The sequence below is a fragment of the Thalia democratica genome, chromosome 6, assembly GCF_965202585.1.
Source record: "Thalia democratica chromosome 6, ktThaDemo2.hap1.1, whole genome shotgun sequence".
Lineage (NCBI taxonomy): Eukaryota > Metazoa > Chordata > Thaliacea > Salpida > Salpidae > Thalia > Thalia democratica.
The window spans coordinates 24,454,719-24,469,520 of NC_139170.1; the positions used below are offsets into that span (position 1 = coordinate 24,454,719).

A 14,802-nucleotide genomic window follows, 5' to 3' on the forward strand; every position below is an offset into this window, starting at 1 on the left:
GTAGGAGGAGATAGATTAAAAAAAAAAGTTTTTTTTAGCTGTTTTAGTTTTCCCTCCTCATAAGGAACCTATTATGCTGCCCGACTTTGACCTGTCATATCTCAAAAACTAATTTGAGTTTTTTGAAATGGTAAAAATCAACTTGAAGCTTAGTAAAAACTCTATAAAATAAGATCAACTTGTAAAATACATGGCTTACCCCCCTCTATGGCATTTTGTATTTGATACATCTTAGTTTCAAGATATATATAGTTTAATATGTTTAGAATGAGTAGGTAGTATTGATTTTTTATAATATATCTAAGTTTCAGAAGTTTTTTTATTTATATGAAATTTATTGTATTATAGTTTTTATTCTAACTGTTGGTTTTTTAAAGTCTTTATTACAACTCCATCTTAAGGGCATAGGGGGGGGTAAACATCCTCTTTTGGTTTTTTATCTTATTTTATATAGTTTTTACTAAGCTACAAAATGCTTTTTACAGATTTTAAAAATTCAAAATAGTTTTTGAGATATAGTCGGTAAGTTGGAGGCAACAATAGGAACCTTATGGGAGGCGCAAACTAAAACAGCAAAAATAGACTATTTCACTAAAAATCTATCTTCTCCTAAGTTTTTTGAGATAAATACCTCAAATTTTCAGGAAATGTTCCTTGATATATTTAGAAAATTCTGTCGGAAGGAATTTTAAGAAAATCAAAAAATAAAAATTTTCTATAAAAAATAAACAAAAAAAACAATTTTTCTTTAGTTTTTTTGTTATAAAATTTTTATTTTTTAATTTTTTTTAATTTTGTTCCGACAGAATTTTCTAAATATTGCAAGGAACATTTCCTAAAAATTTGAGGTAGTTATCTCGAAAAACGTAGGAGGAGATAGATTTTTAGTGATTTCTAGTTATTTGCCGTTTTAGTTTGCGCCTCCCATAAGGTTCCTATTGTTGCCTCCAACTTTGACCGGCTATATCTCAAAAATTATTTTGAATTTTTAAAATCTGTAAAAAGCATTTTTTAGCTTAGTAAAAACTATATAAAATAAGATAAAAAACCAAAAAAGGGTGTTTACCCCCCCCCCCTATGCCCTTAACTTATAAGTTATCTTATATCCTAAATAGTTGTTTTACCAAGTTTTTATCTTATAGGCTCAGTTTAGTTTGTTTATAAAAAAATATAAAGACTTTAAAATGGCTGAAACAGCAGAACAGAATCAACAGCAAGAAAATTCAGAACCTGGTAGTGCTCAATTTGAATGTAATATTTGTTTAGATACTGCTAAAGATGCTGTCATAAGCTATTGTGGTCACTTGTTTTGGTTTGTTTATGATTGAAAAATAAGTTTACTAAAAAAAAAACCAACATAATTAATAAATTTAATGACTAAATTTAAAACTACATATGTAGATGGCTTAAAACTCAAACATTTAATTTGTTATTGAGTAATATTTGGACCTATCTTCCAGACCATTTAGTAAATGCTTTTACTGAAGAAAAGCTGAGAGTGTTGTTTTTAAATATATGTTAGGTCTAAAGTAAAAAGTTTTTTGTAACGTTTACCGAAACTTGTGGTCTGTGATTGAATTGGCATGATCTACCCTTTTATTGTTTATAATTAAATTTCATACTAAAGTTTACTTTCTTAAAAACATAGGGTATACATCTTATTTTTTTACTAGTTGATCTTATGTTATATAGTTTTGTTTTAGCTATCAGATACATTTTACCACAAAACTAAAAGTAATTTTTGAGATACTAGCAATCAAAGTCTGTGAGCTCAATAAGCTGTTTATAAAATATGTAATACAAAAGTGCAAAAGAAAACTATTTCACAAAAAATCTATCTTTTCTTTTATTTTATAATGAATCTTTTTAAATTTTTTTAGGCAGTCCTTATTTAAATAAATCACATGTATAAATTTATCTAGTTAAAAAATAAAAACTTATTAAAATTAAGGGCATAGGGGGGGGGGTCCACCTTGATTTTTACAAGTTGTTCTTATTTTATTGAGTTTTGTCTGAGCTATCAGACATTTTTAACCGTTTGAAATCCAATGTTATTTTTAGTAAAAAAAAAATGTTGCACCCCCTATGCCCTTAAACCTTTTTTTGTATTTTTATTGATACTTTTTATGTTTAAATAAAAAATCTAATCTGTAAGATAAACCGTGCTTTTTTACCTACTACGCCCAATAGATCGGCTAGAGGATTTTTACTGCAGGTTTTTACCTAGCATTTAAGCACCTTGTTGTTTTATGTTTTACATTTATATATTCATATTAAACACAAATTTGTAATTTATTACATTTTTTAATTTATTTTATATTTATAGCATCTGTATAATATCTTTTTAATCATAATGACCAAATGCTTTTTTCCAAAGCATTAATTAAGGGCATAGGGGGGGTCCGACATTTTTTTTTTACTAAAAATAACATTGTATCTTATATGAAAGCTTAAAGTACAAACTAAAAGCCAGTTTTTATAGAACTAAAAAATGTTATTTAACTTTTGAGATATTGAGCTTTTTATATAAAGTTTCCGATACAAACGTATGAACCGCAAGTTTTTTGGGGTCAATTTTCTCGGAAATTTAAAAAAAATCACTAAAAACCTATCTTCTCCTTCATTTTTTGAGATAGTGACCTCAAATTTTCAGGAAACATTCCTTTTATAGTTAAAAAGACTTTGAATGTTGGAATTTTAAAAATATTATAACATAAATATTTTAGATAAAAAAAAAACAAAAAATAGGTTGTTTTTTTTAATAAAAATTTTATTTTTCAAAATTAAAATAATTCTACACTAATCTTTTTAAAATTTAATAATACACTTTCTGTGAAAATTTAAAAAAAATTGCTTCAAAAATGAAGGAGGAGATAGATTTTTAGTGAAATGGTCTTTTTTTGTGTTTTTAGTTTGCGCCTTCCATTAAGAACCTATTGAGGTCACCGACTTTGACTGCTCATATCTCAATAAATACTTTTAATTTTTGCGGTTAAAAATGTCTGATAGCTCAGATAAAACTCTATAAAATAAGACCAACTTGTAAAAATCAAGGTGGACCCTTAATTAAACTATGCCCTTAATTATCTTACTTAATATGCAATATATATGCAGTTGAAATTGTGGTGTTTCAAGTATAGCACTGTAATTTAATTATTGGTCAAGGGCTTTGAAAGCTTATTAACAATTTAAGTTTTTTTGTGCTTTGTTTTTTTAATTTAACTTTAATTTGTTTTCAAGTTTTATCTAACTTTACTTTTGTTATAATTTAGATTAACCATTAAAAACATTTTACAAATATATATCATCTGAAGTATTATAGTTTTAATTGCCTTAACTATTGATTAATTTATTAATTCAGTAATTAATGCAGGGTTGCCACTTTACCTGGGAAAACCTGCAATTTGACAATTTAGGCTAAAAAAACCTGGAATTTGAGAAATTATGAAAAAAACTGGAATTTTGAACAAAAACCTGGTTTAGGTTTGAGTTTTTGTTAATTTTTATAATATATAAAAAAATAAAATATTTATAGTATTTATGACTTATAAATCTGTAGTTTTAGCTAATTGTTGATATTGTTAGTGAGTGGAAGTCATTAGGAAAAAAATAAAAACATTACTTTGTACTTGTAACAAAATGTTATAAAATTTTTACAAATAGTTAAAATAGTTTCTATCTTTTTATTCAAAACATTCTTAAGTATCTTTCTCTAGAATTTAAATTGTTTTAAAAGTTACTTTTAGATTTAAGGATTTTAATTTTTTAAATGTAGGTGTTGTTTATTTTTTAATGTTATCTTTACCTACGAATTAGGTTCTGTTGATAACTTTTTCATAAATTTTATTACTAATATCAAGACACTGTAAATTAAAAAAATATATTTGTTAAGTCACAGGTAAAAAATTAGAAATAGTTATATTTATATGTATTTTTTGTTTTTAAAGGAATAAAATATTAAGTGAGACGTCAGCGTTTTGAAGGACAGTAAATAATTTAAAATACTTAAAAAGTTTTGTGAGACAGTAGTATTTTTTATAATTTACAACCTATTATTTTTTTTATAAAATTTATTTAGTTTTTTACATAACAAAAGTTTTTTTTCACAATTATATAGTTAAGTGAGTATTTAAAGTTTATCAATTACAATGCCAAAAGACAAAGTAAAATTAGTAGGTTTTAAATTCCGTCATGCATAGTTGGATAATCCACAGTACAAAGCTTGGTTGCAGGAAGACAAAGCTGACAGTACTTATAAAATATCAAATAATCATTTATAAAAATATTTAAACAAGAACTAATAAAAGATAACACGTTCAAACTAAGATAAATTTAAGTAGACTTTTAGCTATTTGTATTAAACCAACATAACGGCTTTTGAACAACCATCTTATAAGAATTTAGTACAGGTTCCAACATAATAGAATAAGTTGCAATACTTACTCTAAATATTAAGTAATTTATATCTTTTGAACAGTAGTTTTTTAACTAAACAATATGTTACTACTCAAAGTTATCAAAAAAGATGTGCTTTCAAAAACCTGGATGAAAAATCTGAAAAACCTTAAAGAAATTTAGAAAACCAGAAATAAATTAGAAAAACCTGGAAAATTTTTGAAAAAAAAAGTGGCAACCTTGTTAATGTTTGTTGATTTATTTCTTTCATTTACAAAAGGATAACTTATTATATAAAAATAATAGCAAAAAAGCTCTTTAAAATTAAAGAGCGTTACTATTTATTCCAAACATAAAGAATAGATTATTTACTTTATAGTTAATCGAACTGTTTTAAATGGGGATATTAAAAGCGTAAAATTGTAACATAATTATTATATGTTTTTTTCAATGATTAGTAAGGTTTAAATATTTTGAATCTGTAGTTTCTTGATTTTCATGTAAGTGGTTTTATATTATGATTTGTTATTTTGTTTTCTATTTTACTTTACTTTATCTAATTTAGACAGTTAATTATCAAATATTATACAGTTTTATAACAGTTGGATTTAATATTATGTATTGTATCTATTATTAACCATTTATCTGCAATAGTCTATAGTACTTATTTTTAATAAATTAAAATCTTTAGCTTCTGTTCTTTCCTTACAGTAATTTTTTACAGAGCTCCGTTGAAGTGTGTTAACCCGTTAACACACAGAAACATGTGTTAGTGTAATAAAGAAAGAATAGTGTTTAATTTAATTGGATATCGTATAGATAATTTTTTTTGTCATCATCAGATCTTTTTTATTAAAAAAACATATATAAGAAGCTTTAAGATATATTTTCAATGTCGTTATACTATTTAACACAGTTTTTATCTTAAACTTAATTTTAAACTAAAAATCAACCCTAAAACGTGTAATTTTTAAAACCTGATAGAAATTTTGAAAAGCTGGAGAAAACTTGCTAAAAACATGTGGCAACCCTAAGTATAATTTTTTAAATGCTAATTTTTTTTTTTGCTGAAGCTGGATTTTAGCTAAAAGCTTGCCGTCCACAAACTTAATGCATTCACAAAAAAATTACACAATGTTTTATAATTTTAAACGAATCAGGATATTTGCTTGGTTATACGACTGCCGTCAGCTGTTATAGTTATAGCCGTCGGCGGTTATTTAAGTTAGATCTTCGTATGTTAGTAAATTTAAATGCTTAATGTATTTAAATTACTAAACAGTTAAATCGTTTTTTATATGTACTATTACAATTTTAATAGATATATTTCAACTATTGGGAAAAATTTTGTTTATAAGTTTTTTGTAATCCTTAACAGTTGGCCTTGCCTGAATCAATGGTTAGAAACCAAACCGAATCATCAGACCTGTCCAGTTTGTAAAGCTGGTATCAGTTGTGACAAGGTTATTCCTCTTTACGGTCGTGGCAGCGCTAATTCCACTGACCCAAGAACCAAAACACCTCCCAGACCACAAGCTCAGCGTCCTGAACCTGAAACTAGAGTTTGTTTTTGTTAAATTGACTGCTGATTTTTTGTCTACTTGTTTCTCTAACACACATTGTAAGAGTTTACAACGCTTTAGTTAAAAACTGCTTTAGGAACTGGAAGACGAAAAAATTTGTACATTTTATTGTACTAACAATTAAGACAGGTTTATTAGTAAGTTATTTAAACTTATTTAGGTTTTGTGTAACCACTACGGTGTTTGTAGGATAATTTAGGGGATATATGAGGGTAGAAGTATAGGGATCTGTGTTGATTCTGCGTGCCCTATTATAAAAGCTATCATTTTCTAGTAGTATAGTGATAAAAATTTTATAACGTGAACTAAAACAGATTTAAACCAAATAAAAAGAACACTACACACATACAAACCTTAATAAAACTATAATCTATAAACACCATATATATTTAAACACAAATGATTGATAAGATAACTTTAAGCATAATTGTTATTAACAGTTATTAGATACTTTTAAAAAATATAAGTTTATGTCAATGCAAAATTTTCACATTTTATTCTTTTTTAAAGTACTGAGTAACATGCAAAATTGATACACTCTCAATTATTCACAACTGCTGCAAGCCTATTGTAAGTTTCTAAAAGTTGTCTGTTTTATATTTAAAACGAAGAATATTTTTCCGTTACTACTTATAAACTTATTATTTAAATAATAACTTATAACCGTTTACGAACTTTACCACACTAATAAAAACGTAGACAAAACACATTATTTTACTACAGTCTTAGGTAAAAGAATTTTTTATTGCGTATTTTTTCTAATAAATTTTTTCTTTATCTTTGTTTTCAAATTATAAAATAAGCATTAGACTGCACTGCACGACCATTAACAAAAGTTTAGTCCTAGTGCTTATTATATAATGGCATAAAAAAATATGCCTTAATGAAGATAGCCAAAATAACTAATAGTCAATTTTGAAAATGAAAAACGCAATCGCAGTACATTTGCACTTGGTTTTAAACCGGTTTATTATTTTGAAAAAGTTAATAAGTTATACATTTATATCATTACTAGATATAGAATTTAACTCCAAAATTTTGTGATATAAAAAATTAGTTTATGTATCACAAATAAAATTCTGTAAAATTATTATAATAAATTAAAACTTTAAAATTCAGTTAAAATTATGCAAATTTTTATTATTCTAGTTAACTATTATATATAAAAAAACAATGTTATCTTAAAGTATAACATACCTTTGTAACGTTCGACCATTCATGTTAAATACAAAATAGTTAATTCCGCTTTTTTTATGTAAAAACTAATAGTTACGTTTCCCCAAACAAGCTATGGTTTAAAAAACATAAACATTTTTCGAGACAGAGTTTCATCTAGAGTTTTGGTGTTAAAGTTTAAGTAGGTTTTGGAAATTTATCTTGGTTGACATATGTATTGGAAAGTTGTCTTGTAAGTCTTATTTTTTGTTACTTTTAATTTTTCTTTCATTGTTGTAATAAACATTTAAACTTACAAGCAATTTCATAGTTATTAAGGAAAATTTAGTAATTAATAATTTAACTAGTTATTAAAGTAACAGTAAAGTGAGTGAGTATATGATTCTTAAATATTTTTTATTGTTTAATAAATTAACAAATTAGTTATTTAAGTAAATAGTAAAATCAGTAAGTATATAGTTCTTAAAATTACTTAAAGGTCTATAAATAGACAAACTATTTGTTAAAGTAAATAGATAAGTTAGTAAGTGTATGGTTTCTATATATTTTAAGTGGTCAATAGATGTACAAATTATTTGTTTAAGTAAATTGTAAGCTAGTAAGTATTTCAAGTTAAAATTAAAATATATTTTTGCCATGGAAGAGTGACTTTTTAAATTAAGTAGAGTAAGAAATTTTCATATTATCATATATACATAATTACTATTAAGTTGTGATATTTAGATATTTAGGTAGTTCATTTGATACTAGCATATATTCATAATTACTTGTGATATTTAGACATTTAGGTAAATTTTTTGATATTGGCATGTACTCATAGTTACTTGTGAAATTGTGATATTTAGACATTTAGGTAGATATTGATAATATTAACATATATTGGTACTTACTAATAAAATCGTGATATTTAGGTACTGATTTATTAAGTTATATAAATAAATTAGGTGCAAAATTAAGTATTTTAAGACAGGGCTCTATAAAGATTAGTAAAATGAGTAAGAGACACTTTTTTAAGAGATTCGTACAAAAGGGTACCTGCCGACGCCCTGCAACTGCTGGAGTTGCAGGTGACTCTCAGGCAGTACCTATTTTGCCGGCGTTAGCAGGCCATCAAACGGACACCTTGATTTTTTTAATAGTGTTATATCATAATAAGTTTTAGTTTTAACTTAAACAACTTTAAAGTATTAAATATAAGCAAACTGTTATTAATTATTTCCAACACAAAATTTTTTTTTTTCTTTAGCTAACTTAATGTATTTTGAAAAACTTAAATACTTAGAAAATAATTATGTACTTCTATCTGCATAATGAATTTATTTTTTTACGTAATGTAACAAAAATAAATCTTTTTTTATTAAAGTTAAGTAGTAACTGATCAACAAATACATCACTACTTTATCATGTTTTAAATTATATATTAATGTTAAAACCAAGTAAAATCAATATTTCACTTTAAATATAATGATATAATAAATTTGAAATTAATAAACTTATTTTTGATTTTTAAAGAGAAATTTCGGTGGGTTTAGTTTTGGTGATAGTCACAGAGTACATATGAGTTTTGGGATTGGTGCATTTCCGTTCTCTGTTATTGGCGGATTACTGAACTTTAACATCGGAAGACCCGCACCTGCACGTGGACAACCATTCTATCAGGAGAGTGAGGCTATGTCTAAATTCTTTTTATGGATTGCAATTGTGTTGTTTATGTTTATGATGTTTTACTAAATAAATTTTATTCTTTAGTAAAAACTAACAATTTAAACTTGTTATTCGTAATTTTTCTACAGATAAAATTCAATGGAAAATTAGATTTATGTATGTTTATTTAAAAGAAACTTTTTGCTGAAACTTTTTAGTTTCTCAATTTTACTATAAAATCCGTTTTTAACAAAATCATGTAATTTTTGCTTTTCATTTAGAATAAAAACAAAAAACTCATGTAGAACAATTTAATTTAAAAACTAAGTAAAAATATTAAGTAATTAATTAAATTCTTATTTAATAAAATTTAGTATTTACTTATACTAAAATTTCAAGTTTTTACCAATTCATGTTAATAACTAAAAACGAGAACACTATTAGAACATTTTAACATACCAATTAAAATATAAAAATTTAAGTCGTAGATTTTTGAAGAAACACTGTTTATGACTTTTTAAAATATCGTAGTACATTTTTAAAATATCTTAGTATAAAAAAGTACATAAATTGTTTTTGGTTAAAATACGTCAATAAAGTGTTTAAACATCGTAAGTAGTGTTTATTGAGCGACAAAAAAAGCCCTCAAATTATTTGATTCAGGACCTGGTGTACGAAAAAACCTTTCGGTTATCGAGTCGTACATCACTTGGATACCTTTAACAACTTGTCCAGGACTAACATAACAACTACTTAGGCAATAGAAATGTTAATTAAAAAAAAAACTAAACTTTTTTCTATTAGAAACTTTTTACAGTACTTTTCAACGTTCTTTAAGCATTACTTTTACTAAAAAGTCAAGTTTCACTAAAAAACTGGGTAAGAAAAGTAATATTGTTATCTTTTTTTTAAATACACTAATGCGTTAAAATAATCCAACACAACAACTACTTGGTAATAAAAAAATATATAAATTAGAACATTTATTTTGAATGAACAGATTAATAGTATTTTAGTGAATTTATTTTACTAAAAGTTCATCTAATAGCAAAATCAATATTATTTACTTTTTAAACAAAACACCTATAAAATATTTTTAAAAATAAACAAATTAAAAAATAGTTAAATTATAGTTTTCTGATAAAAACACTATATGAGTTTTTAAACGTGGTTTATTACGTTTTTGATAACAAATTTTAGTATAATAAAATGAATATTGGAACGTATGTGACCAGTAATTATACAATAAGAAATACAAGACACACATTTTTAGTAAAATTAAATTTATTTCGTGCAATTTTCATCAGTAGAGTACAAAGCTAACAAGTAAAAATATTTTACAAGCTTAAATAGTAACCAAATAATCATAAAGTAATCAAGAGATTAATAAACGACAAAAGCAATTAGTAACAGTTTAAATCATTAAAGTTTACTTACGTTATAATTGATATACAGTAAAACTAAATAAAATTTAAACAACTCTTATAAAGTATTACGAAAATAAAGAAACATAGTCAAAATCTTTTTGCTTCAAAAAACAGGTCTCCTTAACAAAATACAAATGGCTCCTAATTGAATTAAATCGAAAACATTACTACAAATAATAATAATTTTAAATCTGTTTAGATTATAACTATTTGCAAAAAAAAACAAAATAAAATAGAATTTTAACTTCGGTGTACAAAAAGAAAACTTTTACAGGATGTTATTTAAATTTTCAATTAAACTGTAGTTTAAAGAGAAAAGTAAATTTAATTGGAACTTTGTGTCATCGTGCTTACAAAAATTGTTTCCCAGAGTTGCTAATAAGTGAAATAAAACATCAAGTTACTATTAAATAAAAGCGGTTACCCACAAATGTTAGTTAACAAAAAAATTAATTTATATTTAAAAAAATTGGATAGAATAAAGACAATAAGACCGGAAAAGTGTGTAGTTACTTTAAAAATTCCATTTATTAGTAAAGGCTCAGAAATGTTAGAAAAAAAATTAGACAATTAATAAGTAATACTTATTATGCAGCAAACCCTAGAATTATCTTTACCTCTAAACCACTATCAACACTAGGTGGTAAGGATCCAGTATCAAACTTAAATAAAAGTATGTTAATTTACCAATACAGCTGCTGTTGTAAAGCAAGTTATATTGGATTAGCAACAATACATCTAAGGAAAAGAGTATAGGAGTGTAGAAAATTTTTGCTTTTCAGATAAGAAAGATGGTATACCTGTCAAGGTTTTAAATGCATCGAAACGTTCATCTATTACAGAACATTTGGTTAAGAATTCAATTTGTGCAAACAGTTATAATCTAAATAGATTAAAAATTATTAAAACCTATAGTAATGATTTCGATTTTATTAAATTAAAAGTCGTTTGTATTTTGTTAAGGAAACCTGCTTATGTAAGCAAAAAAAAATTAACTTGACTGTTTCTTTATTTTTGTTATACTTTTTAAGAATTGTTTTTATTTTGTTTAGTTTTAATGTAGATCAATTATAACGTAAGTAAACTTAAATGATTTAAACTGTTACTAATTGGTCTTTTCGTTTATTATTCTCTTCATTACTTTATGATTACTTGGTTACTATTTAAGTTAATAAAAATAACGTTGAAATATTATCAAATAAAGTACAACAAAACAATGTCATAATATCTCAACAAAACAACAACTAGGTAATAAACAAATTATCAATACTAATTAGAATATTTTTTAATAAACACTTGGTAGAAACTTAAAAAGTATTTTCGTGATTAATTTTATAAAAAAATATCTAATTATAGAATCAATACTACATTTATCTTTTATGTATAGTAAATAAAACTGATTGAGTATTGTAACAAACCAATAAAAGAAAAGGTCTAACACTTTCAATGTAGTTTTTGTCAGTAACACAGTTTAGTACGTTATCACTAAAGTTGTGATTAAATAAAAAAAAGTAATTATCTTTATAGTTATAATGCACTAGAACAACGTGCTAAAATTACAATTATTAGGTAATTACAATCTTGTTAAAAATTCCATCTGACAAAGAAATTACTGTCAGAAATTGACTCAGAACCTTTCAACAGTGTTAAACTTTTACTGTTAAATCAAATTAAAATATACCACTTTATTTATTCCTTTCATTTATAATAAAACAGGGTTACCACAATCACAGGATATTTTGACTATTTATTTAAGTCTCCGGATAGTTTAAAGATTTTAAATCTCAGGACAGATTTTTTTTCTAGATCAAGAATGAGATTTAGTTGAGCCTGTTTCAATATTTTGTTGTTTTATATATCTAAATTTGTTCAAGAACATAGTTTAAAAAGACTTTTTAAAGTCTTGCGGCTAGCTCTTAACTATTCTTTAAAATTCTATTGAAAATTTTGTTCTAAATCTTAGTTAGTTTTTACAATGGTATTAGTTATATTAAACTGTTTAATTAACACTAAGCTAGTAAATATGCATTCAAGTGTGTAATTTATGTGGTAAGATTAAAGTTAGTCAACTAAAGTGTCAAAATAAAATTCAAACTATTTTCTATCATATATTATGTTAACTAAAATGATTACATAAAATAATCCAAAAACTTTGTCTTTTAACGTCAATTGATTTAGACTTACAAAGTTAAATCTTTTAAACAGTATTTATCATAAGTTTAGTGAACATTAATGCAGAAGCTTACGCATGCAACCTTTATTTTGTTATTTTGAAGAAGAATGAGCATAAGGTATAAGCATTTTGCCCAGAGTCAAAATTTTTTTATAACTCAGGATGACTTGAAGTAGTTTTTGGTCACTCATTTTTTTCATTCATCACAATTTTTTCGACTTAAAGATTGGCAAACCTCGTAAAAAAAAAAACACCATTAGAACTAGATAAAACAACGAAGTAAATTATAGTTTTTACTACAAAATATTAATACGAATACACAATTTAAGTAATTACTGTATTGTGGGCCAGATGTGGCTAGCCAGTGTTTACAAAATTAGATTGGAACACAGGCCGCTAAAGATAAAATTACGACTCCCAAGCATGTAAATAATTCTTGCCTACTAAACCAAAATTGAAAGTTTAGCTAGATATTCTGCAATTATAAAATAATAGCAAAAAGTTCTTAACTACAATTTACGGGAGACTAAACTAGATATAGTAAAAAAGATATATAGATAGAATTTTGTCTAAACAAAATAAATAAATTGGCATTTTTTTTAAAATTAATTTAAAGTAGAATGCACTGACTTGCAAAGAAACAAACTTTTCTACATACGGCCCGCTTCCAAATGAGCCCATCCCTACACTAAAAAACGTTAAAACATACATTACTATAGTTAGGTAATAAAATTTATGTAAATTAGTTCGAACATTTTTATTTTGACTGAATACTTTATATTTAAGTTATTAATTATTATATTATTAGTATTACAAACGTGTCAGGTTAGGTTTTGTTTCACAACTATCTAACAGTGTTTAAAGTTTAAATGTGTTTTTCACAGTTCAGAATTTCACAGTTTATTTATAGTTCAGAAACATAAGTGTAATTTATTCAGTAACAATACACTAAAGCAGCAATTAAACGTCTCTACAAAAAAGCTAATTATTTTTGAAAAAAGTTCTAATGAATTATTTCTGAAGAAGCCTTTTTTAAACATTTTAATAGCGTTTTTGTGATTTTATATTTAGAAAAAGTCAATGCACGGTTAGGTTTGTTTAAAGATCTTTTAAAAAGTATCTTAGTGTTTAATTCTATGAAAAATAAATTTAAAAAATATGTTATCTACTTTTATATTTAGAATAATAATCCTGAGAATCTGAGAATACCGTTATAACAACTTAAGATAATGATATATACTTCAAAGACATTCAAATAGGGTTTTTTTAAGGAGCTTTTTTTAGAACATTTTGAGAGTGTAAAATTATAAAAATGTATTCATTACCAAACTTTTAGAATTACAAAAAATATATTTTAACAATTTTCATTAGTGTTTATAGAATGGTATAAAAAATAATTCTGTATTTTTAAACCGTTAACTTTGCTGTTTTAATACAAATAAACAACATAGATCGAAAGTAGATTGACAATTAGGTCGTTAAAAAATTTGAATATGTTGAAAATAAAGTACATAGCGAATGAACAGTGCCTTAACATTTAGACCTTAATATCTGTTTTTTTAAGTTCGGCAAATCTGGAGGTACCATCGGAAATCTGAGATCTCCTACTTGAGGTCGAATTAAACGAATTAAACATTAAAAGCAAATGTTCTGGAATGTTTGAGCCGAAAGTATAAGTATACCTGCTCTGTAGATCAGAGCATCTCCTACATTAGGTAGACCTCGCGTCAAATTAGAAGAGTTGCTGAAAACAAAGGAATATATAAACGCAGTGCTTTTCATAGCAGTTACACCATTTTATACAATATCAAAACTCCAATACCGATAATATTTTCAAGAGTCTTGTTGTAACGTAACGTTGTTTCCCCTAATATTTGTAAAGTCAGCAATAAAAAAGTTTTTTTTACACGTTTTTATTTAAAGTTGTTAAATTTTTTTTGATAAATACTTAATATGTTTGGGTAAAGTGCGTTTGGGAAAAGGGTATAAATTAAAAAAAAAAAACTTTTATTTTTGCTGACTTAGCAAATTATAGAGGAAACACCGTAATGTTACAATCGGACCCTATTTTCAAAGTCCTTAAAAGGTGTGCCCGAGGTGAGCATCATAATTTGGAATCGATGCTTATTAAAAATTTAAAGCCAAAACTTAATTCGCAATTTCTGGAAATGGAGAAATAGCCCTACTAACAACATATTAAGTGAATTATTGTTATCAATGTTTATTTTTCAAGCCTTTTTTTATAGCTTTGTTCAACTACGTCAATAATTAGTTTAAATTTTATATCAATTTTTTAAATTGCTTAACAATTCATTTAACCTATTATAAAGAATAACGTTGATTCGAAAAGCTTTAAGTTTTATAAAAGTTTTGAAAATGAAAAATGTATTTACTATTAAGTTTA

At 25.0% G+C, this 14,802-nt stretch overlaps 1 protein-coding gene across 1 annotated transcript; it reads left to right on the forward strand.

Moving 5' to 3' along the window:
• The first annotated feature begins 1,146 nt into the window (after positions 1–1,146).
• Positions 1,147–9,092, forward strand: LOC145837888 (E3 ubiquitin-protein ligase RNF185-like). The gene is made up of 3 exons (XM_082945373.1): positions 1,147–1,312; positions 5,774–5,957; positions 8,667–9,092. Exons 1-3 carry the CDS (start codon positions 1,185–1,187, stop codon positions 8,883–8,885), a joined length of 531 nt encoding a protein of 176 aa, XP_082801499.1. The 5' UTR covers positions 1,147–1,184; the 3' UTR covers positions 8,886–9,092.
• Positions 9,093–14,802: the final 5,710 nt, after the last annotated feature.